General features: G+C 50.4%; 1 protein-coding gene across 4 annotated transcripts in view; it reads left to right on the forward strand.

Moving 5' to 3' along the window:
* HIP1 (huntingtin interacting protein 1) overlaps positions 1 to 19341 on the forward strand; it is a 137866-nt gene that overhangs the window by 109702 nt on the left and 8823 nt on the right. For 2 of the 4 annotated variants that reach the window (XM_027528228.1, XM_027528230.1), the window contains exons 10-26: positions 1574 to 1649; positions 1740 to 1880; positions 2695 to 2792; positions 3357 to 3429; positions 4175 to 4358; positions 4857 to 4945; positions 5323 to 5439; positions 6683 to 6784; positions 7224 to 7367; positions 7790 to 7925; positions 10064 to 10150; positions 10352 to 10459; positions 10545 to 10681; positions 13346 to 13456; positions 14685 to 14743; positions 15263 to 15356; positions 19057 to 19157. In XM_027528228.1, the coding sequence (XP_027384029.1) occupies positions 1574 to 1649; positions 1740 to 1880; positions 2695 to 2792; positions 3357 to 3429; positions 4175 to 4358; positions 4857 to 4945; positions 5323 to 5439; positions 6683 to 6784; positions 7224 to 7367; positions 7790 to 7925; positions 10064 to 10150; positions 10352 to 10459; positions 10545 to 10681; positions 13346 to 13456; positions 14685 to 14743; positions 15263 to 15356; positions 19057 to 19157 (1857 nt within the window). Of the gene's footprint in view, positions 1 to 1573; positions 1650 to 1739; positions 1881 to 2691; positions 2793 to 3356; positions 3430 to 4174; positions 4359 to 4856; positions 4946 to 5322; positions 5440 to 6682; positions 6785 to 7223; positions 7368 to 7789; positions 7926 to 10063; positions 10151 to 10351; positions 10460 to 10544; positions 10682 to 13345; positions 13457 to 14684; positions 14744 to 15262; positions 15357 to 19056; positions 19158 to 19341 lie in introns of all 4 variants that reach the window. The other 2 variants (XM_027528227.1, XM_027528229.1) reach the window with 1 other exon arrangement.

Consider the following 19341-nt stretch of genomic DNA (forward strand, 5'->3'; position numbering starts at 1 on the left):
TTCCAGCCTGGCCAGCTCCATCCAGGCCATCTTCAGTCACCTCCACACAAAGGAAGTCTCTAGCCGCCTTATTTAAGTGGGGTCTTTCCCCTCGTCTCCTGTTCCATCCCACCTCCCCACCCACCCACCCTTGTATTCTCCATTATAGCAGCTTTCTAGTTCTAAGAATGACCTTATTTTTGTTCGACTGTCTCGCCTGTAATTGTATCTCTAGCACCTGAATTCATAATAGTTCCTTAAGACTGTAGTGTTCAGTCAGTGTTTGAATCAATTGAGGAACTAAGCCCGCTATCCAGTCTAGAAGAGGAAGAGCTTGTCTGACGGGGGCAAATGATTCTGCTGCGTTTGGGGAAGAAAATTGGTGATGAGATGACAAGTCCACTTCATCTTTCAATTAAGCTTGCCCAAGAAGAGGGGCCGGAATGGAGGAGAGACGGGAAGGAGGGAGCCAGGAAGGACACTAGCGTGATTGTTTTCCTTGTTAATTTCTTCATCCTTGACTGCAGGAAAAGCATCTCCCCCAGAACCCAAGCCCAGGCTTCTCTTGCTGGTTGCTGAGTAGCAATCAGAGGGCAAGTTCAGAGTTGTGAAACCACCCAGTTCCTTATTCTGTTTGAAAAGCCTTGTATGTTTATGCTATAAAAAATGACTTATTAAATCCTAGGAGACAGGCCCTGGGGCTGACTTCCTGGAATGTTAAATTCCAGTAGCTTAGGAAAGCAAGAGCCTATTACTGTTGGCTCCAGCCCAGAAAGCGGGGGGCGTGTGGTCAGGTGATTCAGTTTCCCTTCATTCTTCAAGCTAATGAAAGCATCACCTTCTCTCTCGCAGACACAGCGGCTGAGGCCTCGGTGTCCCCAAATTCGGGGAAAGCAGCAGTGAGGTCACAGGGACAGTCCTAACCTTGGGGTCTGATGGGCTGTCCTGAGACCCCAGGGGTTTCGTTTTTTGGGCTGAGCAGGAGAAAATTCCGTGCTGCAGAGCGAGGGCTATCACTAACCCGCTTTCATCTCAGAAAGAATGTCTGATGCTCTTGGCCTTCGATGCTTTGATACAAGATGGAGACTTGAGGATGAGAAAAAATTGGAGTTTCTTCATTCCCATATCCATCCAAGATTATTTGTTGTTGTTTTAGTCACTAAGTCGTGTCCGACTCTTGAGACCCCATGGACTGTAGCCTGCCAGTCTGCTCTGTCCATGGGATTCTTCCAGGAAAGAATACTGGAGTGGGTTGTCATTTCCTTCTCGGGGGAATCTTCCAGATCCAGGGATTGAACCTGCATCTCGTACATTGGCAAGTGGATTCTTTACCCCCGAGCCACCTGGGAAGGCTCCACATGGAGTCGCAAAGAGGCGGCCACGACTTAAAACTAAGCAACACCAACATTGCTCACCCCTAGATCAGTGAGGGCTGGCAATACATAATGTCTCCAGCAGCGTCATAATTGCACCATAGAGGCCGTCTCCTTGGCAGCCTGTGCCCGGAGCTGGGCAGGCAGTAGGAAAGTGGGGTGTCCCCTCCTCGGGGCTAGTGAAGGCCCCCAGCAGCCCTCCAACCTCTCTCCACCCCTAGGTTGAAAGATTTCTTCTACCGCTCCAGCAACCTGCAGTACTTCAAGCGGCTCATTCAGATCCCTCAACTGCCAGAGGTAAGCGTGCCAGGAACTGCCGAGCCCAGGGGGCCTGTCCTCGAGGCTGGCAGGCGGGCAGGGTTCAAGAAATGTGTCTTCCCTCTTCAGAACCCACCTAATTTCCTACGAGCCTCCGCCCTGTCAGAACACGTCAGCCCCGTGGTGGTGATCCCAGCCGAGGCGTCATCTCCCGACAGCGAGCCGGTCTTAGAGAAGGATGACCTCATGGGGATGGATGCCTCCCAGCAGGTGAGGACCTCGTGGGAGGAGCTCACTCAGCCCTTCCCAGTGCCCTCCGGGTGCAGGGAGGCGGGCGGAGGACCGTGGCCAGGCTCGGCCACCTTCTTATTTATTTATTCATTTGTTTGACTGCACTGGCTCTTTCTATTTTTTTTTTTTACACTTTGTTTATATATGGCTGTGCTGGGTCTTCGTTGCTGTGCAAGCTTTTCTCTCGTTTCAAAGAGTGGGGGCTACTCTTCGTTGCGGTGCAGGGGCTTCTCTTGTTGCAGAGCACCGGCTCTAGGGCACACGGGCCCAGTAATTGCTGTTCTTGAGCTCTGGAACACAGGCCCAGTAGTTGCAGCACACGGGCTTAGTTGCTCCGAGGCATGTGGTATCAAACCTGTGTCTCCTGCGTTGGCAGGCAGATTCCGGACCTGGGATCGAACCTGTGTCTCCTGTGTTGGCAGGCCGATTCTTGACCACCGAGCCACCAGGGAAGCCCCTGCAGCAGGTCTTTGCTGTGTCACATGAGATCTTTTTAGTTTGGCATTGGGGGTCTTTGGTTGAGGCATGTGGAATCTGGTTCCCTGAGCAGGGATCAAACCTGGGCCCCCTTCACTGGGAACAGTCTTAGCTACTGGACCACCAGAGAAGTTGAGGCACATTCTAACCCAACCGCCGACCTAGACAGATCACGCTGCCCTGCCGTTCCTAGGAGGCGCTGTACTTAGATTTGAACCAGATTAAGAAAGCATCTGTTCCCACGTGTGGCTGTTGAGACCCACACAGACCCCTCTGGGTCTCTAACTTTGTCTGCACTCCTTTCTGGTCACAGCAGAATTCATTCGACAGCAAGTTCGATGACATCTTTGGCAGCTCCTCCAGCAGCGATCCCTTCAATTTCAACAGTCAGAATGGCGTGAACAAGGATGAGAAGTGAGTCCAGGCTGTGGGGTTAAAGCAGATGGTGTGGGCCCTGTGTTAAGCCGAGCTTACTCGCCACACCCAACTGAAGAGGAATTCTCTGGCTTCATAGATAAACGTCTTGACCTTTGAGTTGTTTAGTTAATAAGTTGTGTCTGACTCTTTTGCGACCCCATAAACTGTAGCCTGCCAGGCTCCTCTGTCCATAGGATTCTCCAGATAAGAATACTGGAATGGGTAGCCATTCCTTTCTCCAGGGAATCTTCCCAACCCAGGGATTGAACCCATTGGCAGGCCGATTCTTTACTGCTGAGCCACTTGGGAAGTCCTAACCTTTGAATACTGACCCCTTTCAAATCCTAGAGGAGTAGCCAATGAGGCTAGGATACCTGTGGGCCCGTGGGTAGTAGATTAGTATCTGGAGACACTGCGGGTCTTAGAGTTTAACTTACAGGATTTCAAAGAATTGTTCCCAAATGAACATCGGCTTTTAACCTCCTCCCCGGGTCTCCCAGCTCGAATTTCAAAGGAAAGAGAAGCACAGTGGAAGCAAACTTGCTCTCCTTCTCTTCCTAGGGATCAGTTAATTGATCAGCTGTTTGGAGAGACCAGAGAACTGAAAGCACAGCTGGAAAACATGAAGACTGAGGTATGAGTTGGGCTCAGATCCACCTCTGGGCTTCACCGGCACATGATAGCTTTCAATATTAAATTCTCTTCACATCCACTCTTGTTGAGCCACATCTTAATGGAGGGTTAATTAGTAGAAATGCCAAAGCCAGAGCACCAGGTTGTCGTGTATTTCCAGTACACTTACCCTTGCGAGCAGCATTTAAGCCACACTCCAGGGGCCCTGTGATACTTGGAGAGAATCATGACCACCAGCTGGCTGTGGTGATACCTGTTCTTGTCACGTGGTGATGAGAAGGTTTGGCTTGTAGCTTTGCCGGCTATTTGCAGTATCTGCTGCTGACTCATGGATGATCAGATCCTTTACCTGGGACCAGCAAGCATTCCAGAGAAGGCAATGGCAACCCACTCCAGTACTCTTGCCTGGAGAATCCCAGGGACGGCGGAGCCTGGTGGGCTGCCTTCTATGGGGTCGCACAGAGTCAGACACGACTGAAGCGACTTAGCAGCAGCAGCAAGCATTCTCCCCTTCCTCATTCTAGCTGGTCTGTCATTGCCCCCAGGCCCCTCTAACAGGACCGGAACTCCCCTGCCCTCACCCCCTGTTGGTGGGTGGATGGCTTGTAGTGACCTCTCTTTGAGAGGCCTTGGGAGTGAGCTCGTTGGGAAACCCAGGTGTTTATTTGGTTGGCACTAGAGACGTGGTAGGTGGGACCTTCTCGTCCCACCCCGCGCTCTTGCTCATCCCTGGGCCCTCCCCACAGAGCCAGCGGGCTGTGCTGCAGCTCAAGGGCCGCACCAGCGAGCTGGAGGCCGAGTTGGCCGAGCAGCAGCACCTGCGGCAGCAGGCGGCCGACGAGAGCGAGTTCCTCCGGGCCGAGCTGGACGAGCTCAAGAAGAAGCGCGAGGACACGGAGAAGGCTCAGCGGAGCCTGACGGAGATCGAGAGTGAGGAGATGTCACTGGGGTGGGCATGAGGGTGGGGCCGGGGAGGGCGGCACCCCGCCAGCCCTGGAATGCAGGCTGAGGCTGGGCACCAGGGTCCCTGCCTGGCGTCTGTCCAGAGGGGCTGTCGTGAACGTCAGCATCAGCGGTTAGGAGGAGGGGTTGGAGTTCCCCATGAGGCCCTGCTGGGAACACAGAGATGGGGAGACAAAAGAAAAACAGCTTATGAAAAATCGTGGCGTAGCAGCCAGTAACACTGATTTTAAAATGCCAAATTTGGAATGCTCAAGGGGCATGAATCAGTGGAGGGATTTGAATCAGGTGATTCTTTGTTAAAGCAGACGTGCCAGAGGACTTTAATTTTAAGTAAGAATTTTATGGGAGAAGGAGGTATAGATGCTTGTGGAAAAGCAAGATAGTCTTCTAGGGACTCTGGCTTATCAGAAGAGCAGAGGGTGCCCTGCCAGTGCAGACGCCTCACCTTGGTCCTTGACAATTCAGGGAAAGCCCAAGCCAACGAGCAGCGCTACAGCAAGCTGAAGGAGAAGTACAATGAGTTGGTGCAGAACCATGCCGCCCTGCTGCGGAAGGTAGGAGCCTCACCACCACCATCACCAGCACCCTGTCCCCCATGCCCAGGGCCCCCTGCCCAGGGGAGATGTCGACCCAGGCTGGATGGCTTCTCCAGGGCCAGTGTCCCCACCATTTCTTGGAAACCAGAGCTCCCTGGCTGTCGTAGCTCAAGCTCCCCCTTAGGTACCAGCCCTACTTGTGATAGTCCCCATCTTGATCATTTTTGCAATACAAAGAGTCGAGCATCTGAAGGCAACAGCTTCCTCTGGGTGGGGAAGCGATGTCTGTGTTCATCTTTAGGGCACTCGCAGTCTGAGTGCCGTCCTTGGTTCTACAGGGTAATGGCCTGTAAGCGGGAGGTAAGCCAGTTTGAGACACCATTCTTCTCTTGCAGAATGCGGAGGTGACCAAACAGGTGTCGGTGGCCAGACAAGCCCAGGTGGATTTGGAACGGGAGAAAAAAGAGCTGGAGGATTCTTTTCAGCGCATCAGTGACCAGGCCCAGCGGAAGGTGAGTGGAAGGAGAAGTAGGTGGGAGTCGAGGAGGGGTGCCGTCCATCGAGATGGAGGGGGCTTTGAGCACTGCACAGAACTGAGGGCCTTGTCTTCACGGGCGGATCTGTGGGGAGGGTAGCAAGGGGCCCTAGGGCACAGGACATGGTTACTCACGTGTACGCTGTTAGGGGCATGACGTGATGAAAGGTCTGAAGTTGAGTGGGGCTCGTCAGCTAAGATGAATCTCAAGGAGGTTTTGAAGTGGAAGCAGGTGGATGTCAGAGAGAGGATCGGCATTTACAAAGACCCACAGCCAGGAGCTGTCTGCAGTCATGCCTTGGGGTGGAGTTGGCATTAGACGGCAGGTTCCGTTGGCATAAGAGATGGCAGGTGGATAAAACAGAGTGCCTTCCACTTAGGAGCAGGGGCTTTCACACTTCTCTGTGTCCCAAAGTAAAAACAGCATCTGATGGAGAACTTCCCTGGCAGTCCAGTGGTTAGGACTCTGTGCTTCCAGTGCAGGGGGTATGTGTTCCAGCCCTGGGCGGGGTGCTACGATGCCACGTGCCGCATGGTATGACCAAAAAGTTAAAAAAAAAAAAAAAATCTAATGAAAATCAAAGTTTCACAGAGCGATACTTTACCTTATTATGTGGGTTATTTTTTGGCTCTGTTTATTGCATTTAAAAAAAAAATGTTCGTTATGAATTCTTACTCATGGGTCACAACCTGCTCTTTGAAAAAAATACCACTTAGAAATCAAAGAAGGGGATTGCTTCAAGATGGTGAGATAGGGTGAGTCAGCAGAATACCTACCAGGTGTTGGGATGCCTGAATTAAAAATCTGGTTCTGCTTTGATTAGTGTTATTTGTGGGCGCAAGCATGACATTTGAGTGTGGTGCTCAGTTGCTCAAGCATGTCTGATTCTTTGGGACCCCATGCCTAAAGCTCCCCTTGACATTTCCTGTAACTGGAAGAAAAATTATTGGTTCATTCTGACCTCTCTTGCTTCTATATAAAAATTATACAGGGACTTCCCTGGCAGTCCAGTGGTTAAGACTTCTTCAGGGGGCATGGGTTTGATCCCTGGTCAGGGAACTAAGATCCCGCATACAATATGGCATGGCCAAAATTTTAAAAATAGTTAAAAAAAAAGATTAAACAAATCTACATTTATAGCTTGGGAATTTTTTTACACGTATTTATCCCTTGAAGCCACCACCTAGATCATAGTACTCCTGTTTTTCTTCTCATTCAGACTCAAGAACAGACAGAAGTACTAGAGAATTTGAAGCAAGAACTTGCCACCAGCAAACAGGAACTCCAGATTGTCCAAGGCAGCCTGGAAAATTCTGCCCAGGTTAGTGTCGCCTGTCTTTCCCTTCCTCATTCTCTTCCCCTTGGGCTTCGGGGTTGCTGTCAGCTAGGGCTTCCCAGGTGGTGTTGAGGAGAAGATACAGGAGATGCAAGAAAGATAGGTTCGATCCCCGGTTGGGAAGATCCCCTGGAAGAGGGCATGATGACCTACTCCAGTATTCTTGCCTGGAGAATCCCATGGACAGAGGAGCCTGGTGGGCTACAGTCCGTGGGGTCCCAGAGAGTCGGACACGACTGAAGCAACTTAGCACAGCATCCGTCCCCACCGGCACGTGGTCCCCTTGGTCCCATCCAGGATCAGTCCGCACTCGGGGATGCGGGTGACAGATTCCTGGTGGCCCGGGAGAGGGTTTGGATCTCTGGGAAGGGGACAGTTTCATTCTCCCAGCAACTCCCTCTGGGCCAATCCATCCCCATCACAGTCGGAGGCAAAGTGGACTGCCCAGATCACAGACCTGGAGAAGGACCGGGACAGCCTGATGAGCGCCATGGCTTGTCGGGAGGAGGAGCTGTCCGCTCTTCGGGAGCAGCTGGAGTACACGCAGCTCAAACTGTCCAGCGCACAGGCGAGTACCAGGCGCTTCTGGGGCAGACCAAGTCCAGTCTTACACCCGTGGGCGCTGGGTTGTGGGTATTGGTGGAGGCAGGGGGGCTGTGAAAGGGAGTCTGGGGCCTTTGGCCAGATTGTGAAGGTGAATACTCAGCGAGCATAACTTCTGATGCCTCGCTCGGGGCAGATAAGAAGGGACCTGGGCCTCTCTCCCAAGGACCACCGTGGTCCAGCGCCATAGCGTCCTGGGCTTGGTGGCACACGCCCGCGGACAAGGTTAAAGGCTTTTTCTCTGTCGAACCACGTGGCTTGGGCCTCATGAGCAGCAGCTTGAGCTAAGGTGCCAGGAATCCCAGCTGTGTCACCGGTGGATACTGGGTGGAGGCTCATTAGGGAGGTCTGTGGCCGACCCTCACCCCCCGGGACCACCATCTCTAGGAATCTATATGCCGGCTCGAGAAGGATCAACACAAGATGCTTCTGGCCGAGGCGAGGAGGGCTGCAGAGCAGGTGGTGCAAGAGGCCCTGAGGCTGTTTGAGGAGCCCACTCTCTCAAGCTGCGCTGGATCTGCAGGTGCCCCTCCCCTCGCCTGGCTTCTGGGTGTCATCCCCCCTGCCCCTCCGCACCGATCCTCGTGTTGGCGTTGAACTCCGTGTGACTCTGACTCAGGCTCCCAGCACATCTGTGTGTTAGGATCGCCTGGGGAAAATGGGCAGTGCCTATGTCCTGGGCAGTAGGACTTTCCACACCCCCAGCCACCTCCTACAAGGTGGGACACCTACAGTTGTGGATCACACCCATGAAATGCCTTCTGGGCACTGTGGCCTGAAACACCTCTGAATGCCAGGACGGGGAGGGACAGGCAGCCCTGTGTGCCTCTAAGAACAGTGTGGTCTCAATCCAGACACGGCTGCCGTGAGCTTCAGATCTAGACGGGGAGGCATCTTCCTTAAGCACAGAGGGGCAGAAGCGATACCCTCCCCCTGCACACCCCCAAGAGTCAGCAAGGGCGTAAGCCAGGGCCCACTGCTCTAGCCGCCAGAGTCCTCAGGGCATGCCGTTGGAGTCAGAGGGGGCCCCCATTGCAAGAGGATGGGGCACACATTAGACAGAAGAGCATCCGGGCCCTGGGGGATCTGGGAAGGCGTGGATAGCCATGAATAGATTCCAGCTTGTTTTGAAGCAGAGGGAGCTTGTTGGCAAAGTCCTGAGAGGTCCCATTGAGGACAAGGCAGAAGGGAGGGAACAGATGATTTTTAGTATTAACTAGAAAGGTCTCGATTTGGTGAAGTATTTCAGGAAGGACTAGGATATCTTGTTCAGCGGGGAACCCATCTGTAAGGAAACCCCACAGTTACAAAGGAAGGAACACATGTGGGTACCTCGTTGACTGCAGAAATGCTAGGAGAGCAGGCAGCTGCGGAGGGGTTCCTCAGGAGATGGTGTGAGCTGGGTTTTGAAAGAAGAAGAGAAACGTGAAGCCATGGAGAGGAAGAAAAGTGGGGAATAATAACCCATAAAAACAGCCGACGTTGCGGCATGCGGGATCTTTAGTTGTGGTGTGTGAATTCTTAGTTGCAGCAACTAAAGATCCCTCAGGCTGCAATGAAGATCAGAGATCCCGCGCGGCGCAACCAAATTAAAAACAAACAGCAGGAAGAGCTGACGTTTACTTCGAGCTCGATATGCTCTGTGAAGGCAGCATTCTCAGTGCTTTACGCGCCTCGGTCCAGCGATCCTCACCGTGATGCTGGGGCATGGTACCATTATCCCTCCTTTGTCGGGTGATGAAGCAGGCGCACATGACCTGAGAACACAGCCAGTAGTGCTAGAACCAGGGGCTGCAACACCTGTGCAGGGAGACTGCACTTTACCTCTTACGCGATGCAGTCTCTGGATCAGAGCACAAAGGCGCAGCCATGGGAATTGCTGCATTGTGGGCAGAGCGTGAATGTAGATTCGCCCCACGGAGCCAGGGCTCTGAGCTCGAGAGGAATGAGAATCCAAGAGCCTTTTTTTGTTGTTTAATTGAAGTAGAGTTGATTAACAATGTTGAGCGTGGGCTTCTCAGGTGGTGCTAGTGGTAAGGAACACGTCTGCCACTGCAGGGACCGTTAAGAAACACAAGTTTGATCCGTAGGTCAGGAAGATCCCCTGGAGGAGGAAATGGTAATCCACTCCAGTATTCTTGCCTGGAAAATCCTATGGACAGAGGAACTTGGCGGGCTGCAGTCTCTGGGGTTGCAAAGGGTTGAACATGACTTAGTGACTGAACACAAAGTTTCAGGTATATAGCAGAGTGAATCAGTTACACATATACTTTATAAATTTTTTTTAAAGATTCTTTTCCTGTATAGGCCAATGCCTAGGGCCTTGAAAGACTTAATAAGAAGGCCGGGTTAGATTCAATTGGCAGTGATGGGAAGTTAGGGGTGGAAACAAGGCCGTGGTGTGGTTGCCGTGGTTCTTGGCTAAAGGACCAGATAACTCCAAAGCAGAGCCTTTGAAGCTACAATGAGAGAATCACGTGTCAGCATAGCCAACGACCTCTCCTCCCTCCCCACTCTCAGGGCAGCTCCTGCAGGGCAACACGCCTCCCCCGTCCACCACCACCCTCCGCCCCTCAAGGTCATCCATGAGGCAGATTAACTAATGGGGATGAAGCGAGCTGTGACTATGGCTCTGACTTCACCCTGTCTTCCCTTTCACAGATCATCTGCTGTCCAAGGTCAACTCCACTTCCAGCTGCATTGAGCAGCTGGAAAAATGCTGGAGCCAGTACCTGGCGTGCCCGGAAGGTAAGAGCTGAAGGATAAGTAGAGTATACTGCTAGCAACAGCCAGGTGACGTTCAGAAATGTTGGAACATAGCAATGACCATCAGTTCCTTCGCCCCCAGAAAAGGAGTGTGTGTGTCCCTCTTGCAAAGTGGGGAGGAAGGAGGGACCGAAGTGACACCCCTCCAGCAGGACTGAGAACGTTCCCTTTCAACTCCTGCAGATATCAGTGGGCTCCTCCACTCCGTAACACTCCTGGCCCACCTGACCAGTGACACCATCGTTCACGGCAGCGCCACCTGCCTTAGAGCCCCGCCGGAGTCGGCCGACTGTGAGTACCGGAGGGGAGGGCCCGCCCCAAATGCACAGGGAGCCGGGGGGACCTTTGAAAAGTCTCCGTCACCTTGCCTCTGCAGCTCTGATTGACGCCTGTAAGCAGTACGGCAAGGAGACCCTCACCTATCTGTCTTTCCTGGAGGAAGAAAGAATCTTCGAGAATGCCGACAGCACAGCCATGAGAAGCTGCCTCACCAGGATCACAGCCATTAGCGAAGTATGATCAGTGTTATTTATTCCTGCGGAAAGTAGTTCTTGGAGTGAGGGGTGGGGGCTTCCTTGGGAATCGGTGATGTTCTAAGCCAGTTCTTTCTACACTTGAAACTTGATTTAAAGTAAGAGGACTGTAAAATCTGACCACCTGATTGACTTTCCTGTTCTGCCTAAATCACTGGCTGTTAATGGAGTCTGTTGTGTGATTATCACCATGCTCAGCAGCGCAAAGACGGCTTTCCTGTTTTCAAGGGTTTTTATCTGGTTGGGCAGGTAACATCTGAAATGAAGACAATATATTTATTCACTCAGTGAGTGGTTAACACCCAGCAAATAGTTGAATTCATTGAATATGTATACGAGAGAGAGCAAAACGGCTAAGAAGAGAGCGATCACATGGGGAAGGCAGGTTCCCATGGGGGAGAAGTGGGCCTTGAGATGGAGAACCTAAAATGTGTGGATGAAGGATGACTATGGTGAACGAGAAGCTGCCAACCTTTCCTTCTAGACAATGACATAGTCATAGGATTTTTTTTTTTTAAGTTTTTTAAAAATTTATTATTTATTTGTGACTGCACTGGGTTGGTTGGCGAGCAGGGGCTACTCTGTAGTTGCAGTACGTGGGCTTCTCATTGCAGTGGTATCTCGTGTTTTGGAACACGGGGTCTAGGGCATGTGGGCTTCAGTAGTTGGAGCTCACGGGCTCAGTAGTTGTGGTGCGCGGGCTTCGTTGCCCCACAGCATGTGGGCTCTTCCCAGACTAGGGATCCAGCCGGTGTCCCCTGCCTTGGTGGGCAGATTCTGAACCACTGGCCCACCAGAGATGTCCCACACTGTGATCATTCCTGTATATACCTCCTCATGCACACACATAAGAGTTTCTGTATAAACCCAGGAATAGAATTACTAGGTCATAAAATGAATCTCCCACACAGAATGGTAAGTGCAAGAGCAAATCATAGAAAAATACTTGCAGTATCAGTTCAGTCGCTCAGTCGTGTCCAACTCTTTGCGACCCCACGAACCGCAGCACACCAGGCCTCCCTGTCCATCACCAACTCCCAGAGTCTACCCAAACCCATGTCCATTGAGTCGGTGATGCCATCCAACCATGTCATCCTCTGTTGTCCCCTTCTCCTCCTGCCCTAAATCTTTCCCAGCATCAGGGTCTTTTCCAATGAGTCAACTCTTCGCATCAGGTGGCCAAAGTATTGGAGTTTCAGCTTCAATATCAGTCCTTCCAATGAACACCCAGGACTGATCTCCTTTAGGATGGACTGGTTGGATCTCCTTGCAGTCCAAGGGACTCTTAAGAGTCTTCTCCAACACCACAGTTCAAAATCATCAATTCTTCAGTGCTCAGCTTTCTTTATAGTCCAACTCTCACATCCATACATGACCACTGGAAAAACCATAGCCTTGACTAGATGGACCTTTGTGGACAACGTAACGTCTCTGCTTTTTAATATGCTATCTATGTTGGTCATAACTTTCCTTCCAAGGAGTAAGTGTCTTTTAATTTCATGGCTGCAGTCACCATCTGCAGTGATTTTGGAGCCCAAGAAAATAGTCAGCCACTGTTTCCCTATCTATTTGCCATGAAGTGATGGGACTGGATGCCATGATCTTAGTTTTCTGAATGTTGAGCTTTAAGCCAACTTTTTCACTCTCCTCTTTCACTTGCAATATGGTTCCTTTTAAATAAAGACCAAAACATGTAATCTTTAGTTTTGCAGCCATATCCAACTCTTTGCAACCCCATGGACTACAGCCCACCAGGCTATTCTGTCCGTGGGATTCTCCAGGCAGGAATACTGGAGTGGATTGCCATCTCCTTCTCCAAAACATTCAGACTCAATATTATATTGTTTAAAGATACATTCATAGGGATTTTAAAAACAAACCAAAAAAAGACATGGTAAGTATTCTACTGAATTGTTTGTCTTTAAATGGAAAGTAGGAAGGAAGGCAGATGGAATCAGGGCAGGATATACAGGAGATTTCAAAGTATTGAGGATGTTTCTTAAGCTCTTCCTTAAGTTTGGGTGGTGGATAATATGGGTCATCATATTCTTGACCCACTCATATCTATTTTATACTCTTGTGTGTATAACACTTACTATTTCTAAAGATCACAGGCTTTGCCATCAGACCAGAGTTTAGATCCCTGCTTCTTCATCTGTTAGCAGTTACTGTGGTCAAGATGTTTGACCTTTCTGAGCCTTGGCTTCCCATCTGTAGGACAGAAATAGTAACTGCCTCGTATGATTCCCCTGGAAGCAAAGTTAAATAAGGGACAGACTGTCTGGTTGGAAGACATCATCCCCATTTGAAGATGTTTTTGAAGTACCTCCCAAGCAGCAAATTCAATCAATGCTACTTTGGGTGGGGTCAGGATCTGAGCAGCTGCAATTGAGTGGCCTTGTGGGGGTCAATGGAGATGACCTTTTGGAAGGAGATAGGCTCTGAGTGAGCATAGAGTTGGGAGGAGTGTGGGGTTGCAGAGCTCACTCGGTAGAGAGAATTCCGGACAAGCCCCTCCCTGGCTTGCAGAAGTGTTCCGTGGCGGGGTCTTCGTACCTTCTGTCATGTGAGGTTTACCGGTCTGCCTCGGGAGGATAAAGAGGAAGTCTGAGGGTGGTCTCAGCGTTCGTGATGCTGTTCACAGGATCTCCTGCCCAGAGGCCTGGACATCAAACAGGAGGAACTGGGGGACCTGGTGGACAAGGAGATGGCTGCCACTTCCGCTGCCATTGAAGCCGCTACGGCCAGAATAGAGGTATGGGAGTGTCTGCGAGATCACCTAAAGTGATGGTTTGCAACTGCTACCCGTCTGCAGCTTTGTCCGTTGGGTATATCTCAGTCATTCTCTGCAGAGACCCATGTACGTGCATGCATGCTAAGCCACCTCTGTCATGTCTGACTCTCTACGACCCCATGGACTGTAGCCCACCAGCATCCTCTGTCCATGGGATTCTCCAGGCAAGAATATTGGAGTGGATAGTTGTTCCCTTCTCTAGGGGATTTTCCTGGGCTAGGGATCAAACCCAGGTCTCCTGCATTGCAAGCAGATTCTTTACCATCTGAGCCACCAGGAAAGCCCCCTTCTCTGCAAAGCCCCCTACAAAACAAACCAAAACCCAAACCCCCTAGGGTCTCTGAGAAACAGAAAATAGAAAGTTCTAGCCAAGGGAAGATGAGCAGTTTCTGTAAGGATCCCATACTTTGGTGTCAGGCCATCCAACCTCAAGTTCCAGACTGATCACTCACTAGTTGTGTGGTTTCCAGTCAGTTACGTTAACCTCGCTGAGATTCAGATTCTGTCTCTATATGACGGTGATGACACTCGTTCCTTCCTCAGAGGGAGGAAGCAGGGGTTCCCAACCTCCGGGCCATAGTCAGGTACCTCCTATCAGATCAGCAGCACCATTCGATTAGAAATAAAGTGCACAGTAAATGTAATGCCTTGGAATCATCCTGAAACCACCCCCCCCCCAACCCCCCACTGCTGGTCGATGGAAAAATTATCTTCCACGAAATCGGTCCCTGGTGCCAAAAAGGTTGGGGACCACTATTGTAAACAGTTCTGCGTGATAACGTACAGGTGTCTTGGGGCCAGGTGCTCAGGAAATCGACAGTAGCTGTTGTCTCAGGGAAAAGCTGAGCGGGCACCTTGGACAGGTCCTTTGGTGGCAGACTCAGGCCATCCGCCTTGGTAGGAGGACCTGGTGCAGTTGCCCCTGTTGGCATGGTGCCATACTTCTCAGAATTCTGGGCTCATCAGCCCAGTACCAGGATGTTAAGACACTCACAGGCCATAGGTCACACCAGCTGCCTCCTACTGAGTAGTTTGGAGCTCTGAGTTGTTTTCCTGCCCTCACGAGAACATGGGTGGGCACTGCTAGGTCTCTCGGCATCTGCGGGATGTCGGACCCAAGATGTAACAGGCCACCGGTGGGTTCTCAGTCTCTGTGATGTATTCGGAAACCCTGCTTCTTTTTGAATAGGAGATGCTCAGCAAATCCCGAGCTGGAGACACAGGAGTCAAATTGGAGGTGAACGAAAGGTCAGTTTGAGCAGCGTGGTGGCACCTGGGTGATGAGGATCCATCTTGTCCTGCCTTGGCTCATACCAATTAGAGCAGAACATTAAGCCGCCACAGGGAACAGCCGAGTCTGTGAAATTGTCAGTATCAGTATGATTATTATTTTTTGGCCATACCACACCCCTTGGCATGTGGGATCCTAGTTCCTGGACCAGAGATCAAACCCGCATCCCCTGGATTGACAGTGTGGAGTCTCAACCCCTGGACCACGAGGGAAGTGTTATTATTAATACCATGATACCACTATTGCATTACAGGGGAAAGGAACCCCAGGAGTCACCACTGTTCTGTTCCTTATGGTGGTGATCCCCATTCCAGTCTCCTCTCTCACACACCTTTCCTTCAGGGCTTCACCTCCAGAATATTCCCTTTCCCATCCCAGGTCTGCCTCACTTTAGGCAAGAAAACAAAAACAGTCTTTGGCATTGTGGATCTCTGTTTTGCACCCTTGACGATTTTGTTGTTCTTGCTCTTTTGCAGAATCCTTGGTTCCTGTACCAGCCTAATGCAGGCCATTCAGATCCTGGTCCTGGCTTCGAAGGAGCTGCAGAGAGAGATAGTGGAGAGTGGCCGGGTAGGCGTGGGTGAGGGCCCTGGGCAGAGCGGGCGTTGGTTACACTGGGTACTGAATCCCAGCTCGCTGAGAGGCTGAGTCTACTCCCTACGCCTTCGGCTAAGTCTTGGTGTATGCCATCCAGCTATGCGTGTCCACCCGAGGGTCCAGCTGCCACTCCCATGGACATCAGCAAATGCCATGGAAAGAAGCTGGGGCGCAGCCAGGTCCCCTGAGGGCAGTGAGCAAGAGCCTCCAGCGACAGGCTCATCACCCCAACCGATGTCACTGGAACCTCCCAGGGAAGCTCAGTGTGCGTTGCACGTCCGAGCCCCCAGAGAAGGAAATGAGGACCTTAGTTGCCAACTGTAGGCTCTGCCATGCCCCTCTCTCTTATTTTTGGCTGTGCAGCATGGCAAATGGATTTAGTTCCTGACCAGAGATCTAACCTACAGCCCCCTGCAGTGGAAGCTCGGAGTCCTAATCACTGGACCCCACCAGGGAGGCCCCCCCCCCCCGTCTTCTAGCAGCAGTTTACTGGGTGATGCAGACAGATTCTCTCCGTCACTTGTTGACAGCGTCCCTTCAAGTTTCTCATTCCTTTGCTGGCATCATCACCCTCTCTTCTCCTTTCTCATATCCCTGTGTGCAGCTGCTGCTCAGGAGACAGTGGTCCAGGGAGGGGTTATGAGCCTAAAAACAGTCCTGTAAGGAACGAAGGCACATGTGCTTTGGTAGTGCTTTTTATCAGTCTGAGAGGTGATTTTCTGTGTGTGCTCAGTTGTGTTCGACTCTTTACGGCCCCATGGACTGTGTAGCCTGCCAGGCTCCCCCGTCCCTGGGATTCTCCAGGCAAGAACTGCCGGGGTCCTGCCCCGGCTGATCCAGGGTATTCGAAGCGGGGACGGCGTCGGCGACCTATTTATTTAAATATTTTATCAAAGATATAAAGAGTAATAGGATGAGGATAGCTCAGTAGGAAAATTCAGTGGAGAAAAGAGGCTGAGTAGCTTGGTTTACGCGGGAGACCAATAAAACTTCAAGACAAGAAGTTTGCACCACTTACGTAGGCCGCAGGCGTCCTTCCGTTCTCCCGAAGGAGAGGAGACACTGAGGCCTCCCCGGTCGGATCTTAGAAGCCCAGGCATAATTAGTAAGCATGGTGGGTTCCGCGCTCCAGATGGAGACTCAACCAGAGTGAGAGAGAGAGCGACATGGGGAGACCAGTATTTCGAGAAACTGATCCCAATTCTTTATTTTCCAGAGTCTGTTTTTATACACTAAGATGTTATACAAAAGTCACGTGGGGACAGCAGTCCTGACTTTTATTAAAGTCAGGTGCTTCACACAAATGTATACAGAGGTCTTAGGGGTGTTACATCATCTTCTGGCCAGGGGGGCCTGCTGACAATTTACGACCCTCTCCTTGTGACAGCGGTCAGTCAATCAGGACACTTATTTCTCCAGGGCTGATTATTCTCAAAACAGACGCCACCCAAGTAAAGTTACATTCCTACAGGGTGAGGGTGTAGTGGGTTTTCGTTAAGGAAAGAATTTACTTAGCCTAAGGTCTAACGTGATTAATATCAAAGGTTAATACTTATTTCTTCTATATATTCATTAATGTGTGTAAGGGCAGGGGATGTGGAGACTTAGCAACAAACATTGGCTCAACAAATGAAAAACCCTTCACCAACACAATTTCTAATTAGCCCACTATACTTATAGTTTTCTAACTTTTCTAAGGAACCTGTTTTTAGAGGGTTTAAAGCATCTTGTGCCTCTCAAGATTGGTTGGGAGGCTGTGAGCAATCACATGTGGCCGGACAAGCCTGTCAGGCAGGCTAGAGAACCTTCAGAGGAGTTTGTAGGTTAAAACACTCTTATCACGCCCAGGAATTATTATAAACTGGAGCTCTAAGTTAACTCCTTCTCCAAAAGAGGTGGTGGGGGACAGCCCCCCGTAAAGTCAGAAGTGTAGGTGAGCACAAAGTAGTAAAGTAGGCAGGCTCTGGTTATGGGGGTAGATGCTCGAGGAGTTCCAGGGGGACTCCTGAGGCTCGATCCCGCCTTTGCCTATGTCGAGCCTCCTTCCTCATGACCTTTGTCACAGGCGGAGTACCTCACTCTGGCCCCCAACAAAGAACACTGGAGTGGGTTGCCATTTCCTACTCCAGGGGATCTTCCATATCAATCGTATATCCCTGATTGATATATGACGCTGTGTAAATTTAAGGTGTACAGAGTAATTGGTTGACTTACACATATGAAGTGATTATCACAGGAAGTTTAGTGAACAGCCATCGTCTCTTATAGATGCAAAATGAGAGAAACTGAAAAAAACTTTTTTTTCCTCGTAATGAGAACTGTTAGGATCTATTCTTGAAAGTAAAATGAAAGTGTTAGTCGCTCAGTCATGTGCGACTCTTTGCCACCCTATGGACTGTAGCCTGCCATGCTCCTCTGTCCATTGGATTTTCTAGGCATGAATACAGTAGTGGGTTGCCAGTATTCAGGGGATCTTCTCCAGGGGATCGTCCCAATCCAGGGATCAAACCCAGGTCTCCTGTATTGCAGGCAGAATCCTTACCATCTCAGCCACCAGGGAAGCTTTGATTTAGTAGCTTTCATACCTAACACATAGGTATATGTTCACCATATTTATCATGTGGTACATTATATCCCTAGTACCTTTGACTGCCTTCCTCGAATTCCCACTCCTCCGACCCCTCAGAAATAATTTTGTTTTTAATATCTATTCATGTGACTGGACTGGGTCTTAGTTGCAGAATGTGGGATCTAGTTCTCCAACTGGGGATCGAACCTGGGCCCCTTGCATTGGGAGCGTGGAATCTTAGCCACCAGGGAAATCCCAGAAATTTTTTTTTTAATCACTGACTGTGTACTCACTGTCCTCTTCTGGCAAATTGCAGAGAGCAACTAGACTCCCTGAAATAAGTTATTTGTATATACATATATTCCAGTACTCTTGCCTGGAAAATCCCATGGACGGAGGAGCCCAGTAGGCTGCAGTCCATGGGGTCGAGAAGAGTCAGACACAACTGAGCTACTTCACTTTCACTTTTCACTTTCATGCATTGGAGAAGGAAATGGCAACCCACTCCAGCGTTCTTGCCTGGAGAATCCCAGGGACAGGGGAGCCTGGTGGGCTGCCATCTATGGGGTCACACAGAGTCGGACATGACTGAAGCGACTTAGCAGCAGCAGCATGAATAGTATATTTTCTTTTCTTTTGATGTGGACCACTTACGAAGTCTTTATTGAATTTGTTACAACGTTGCTTCCGTTTTACGTTTTGGTTTTTTGGCCACAAGGCATGTGGGGTCTTAGCTCCCTGAGCAGGGTTTGAACCTGCACGACATGTATTGGAAGGCAAAGTCTTAACCACTGGACCACGAGGGAAGTCCCATTATATATTTTCTTATATGTACAAGATAGAGATATTGGGATGTAATGGAAATGCTGTCAGCTTTGGAGTCAGAAAAGCCTAGGATTTGTTTCTGTTTATTTTCTGCGTATCCTAAGTGAAAGTATTTTTGCCTCTCTGAATCTTAGCTTTCTCATCTGTAAAATGGGAATAATAATGTTCACCCCCCTCAGAGTTACTGTGAAGATTGCATGGGATAATACATATAAAAAGTACTTGGCAGGTAGTGGGTACACAATAAAAGGTCGCTATTATTACTTCTCTCTTCCCCAGGGTACAGCATCCCCTAAAGAGTTTTATGCCAAGAATTCTCGATGGACAGAAGGACTTATCTCAGCCGCCAAAGCTGTGGGCTGGGGAGCCACTGTCCTGGTGTAAGTATCTGTCCGACCCAGGGCTCCTCACCTCCACCCCCATTCCAGTGATCCACCCCAGGGAACAACTGAGGGGAAAAATCTGGCCCCTAGAAATGGATTGCTAATAAGGACGTTAATAGAACTGAAAGTTTAAAAAGGAATCTGGGTCTCCTGGGGCATCACAGGAGTGGGGCAGGCAGGC

This window comes from Bos indicus x Bos taurus, chromosome 25, assembly GCF_003369695.1.
Source record: "Bos indicus x Bos taurus breed Angus x Brahman F1 hybrid chromosome 25, Bos_hybrid_MaternalHap_v2.0, whole genome shotgun sequence".
In the NCBI taxonomy this organism is placed as follows: domain Eukaryota; kingdom Metazoa; phylum Chordata; class Mammalia; order Artiodactyla; family Bovidae; genus Bos; species Bos indicus x Bos taurus.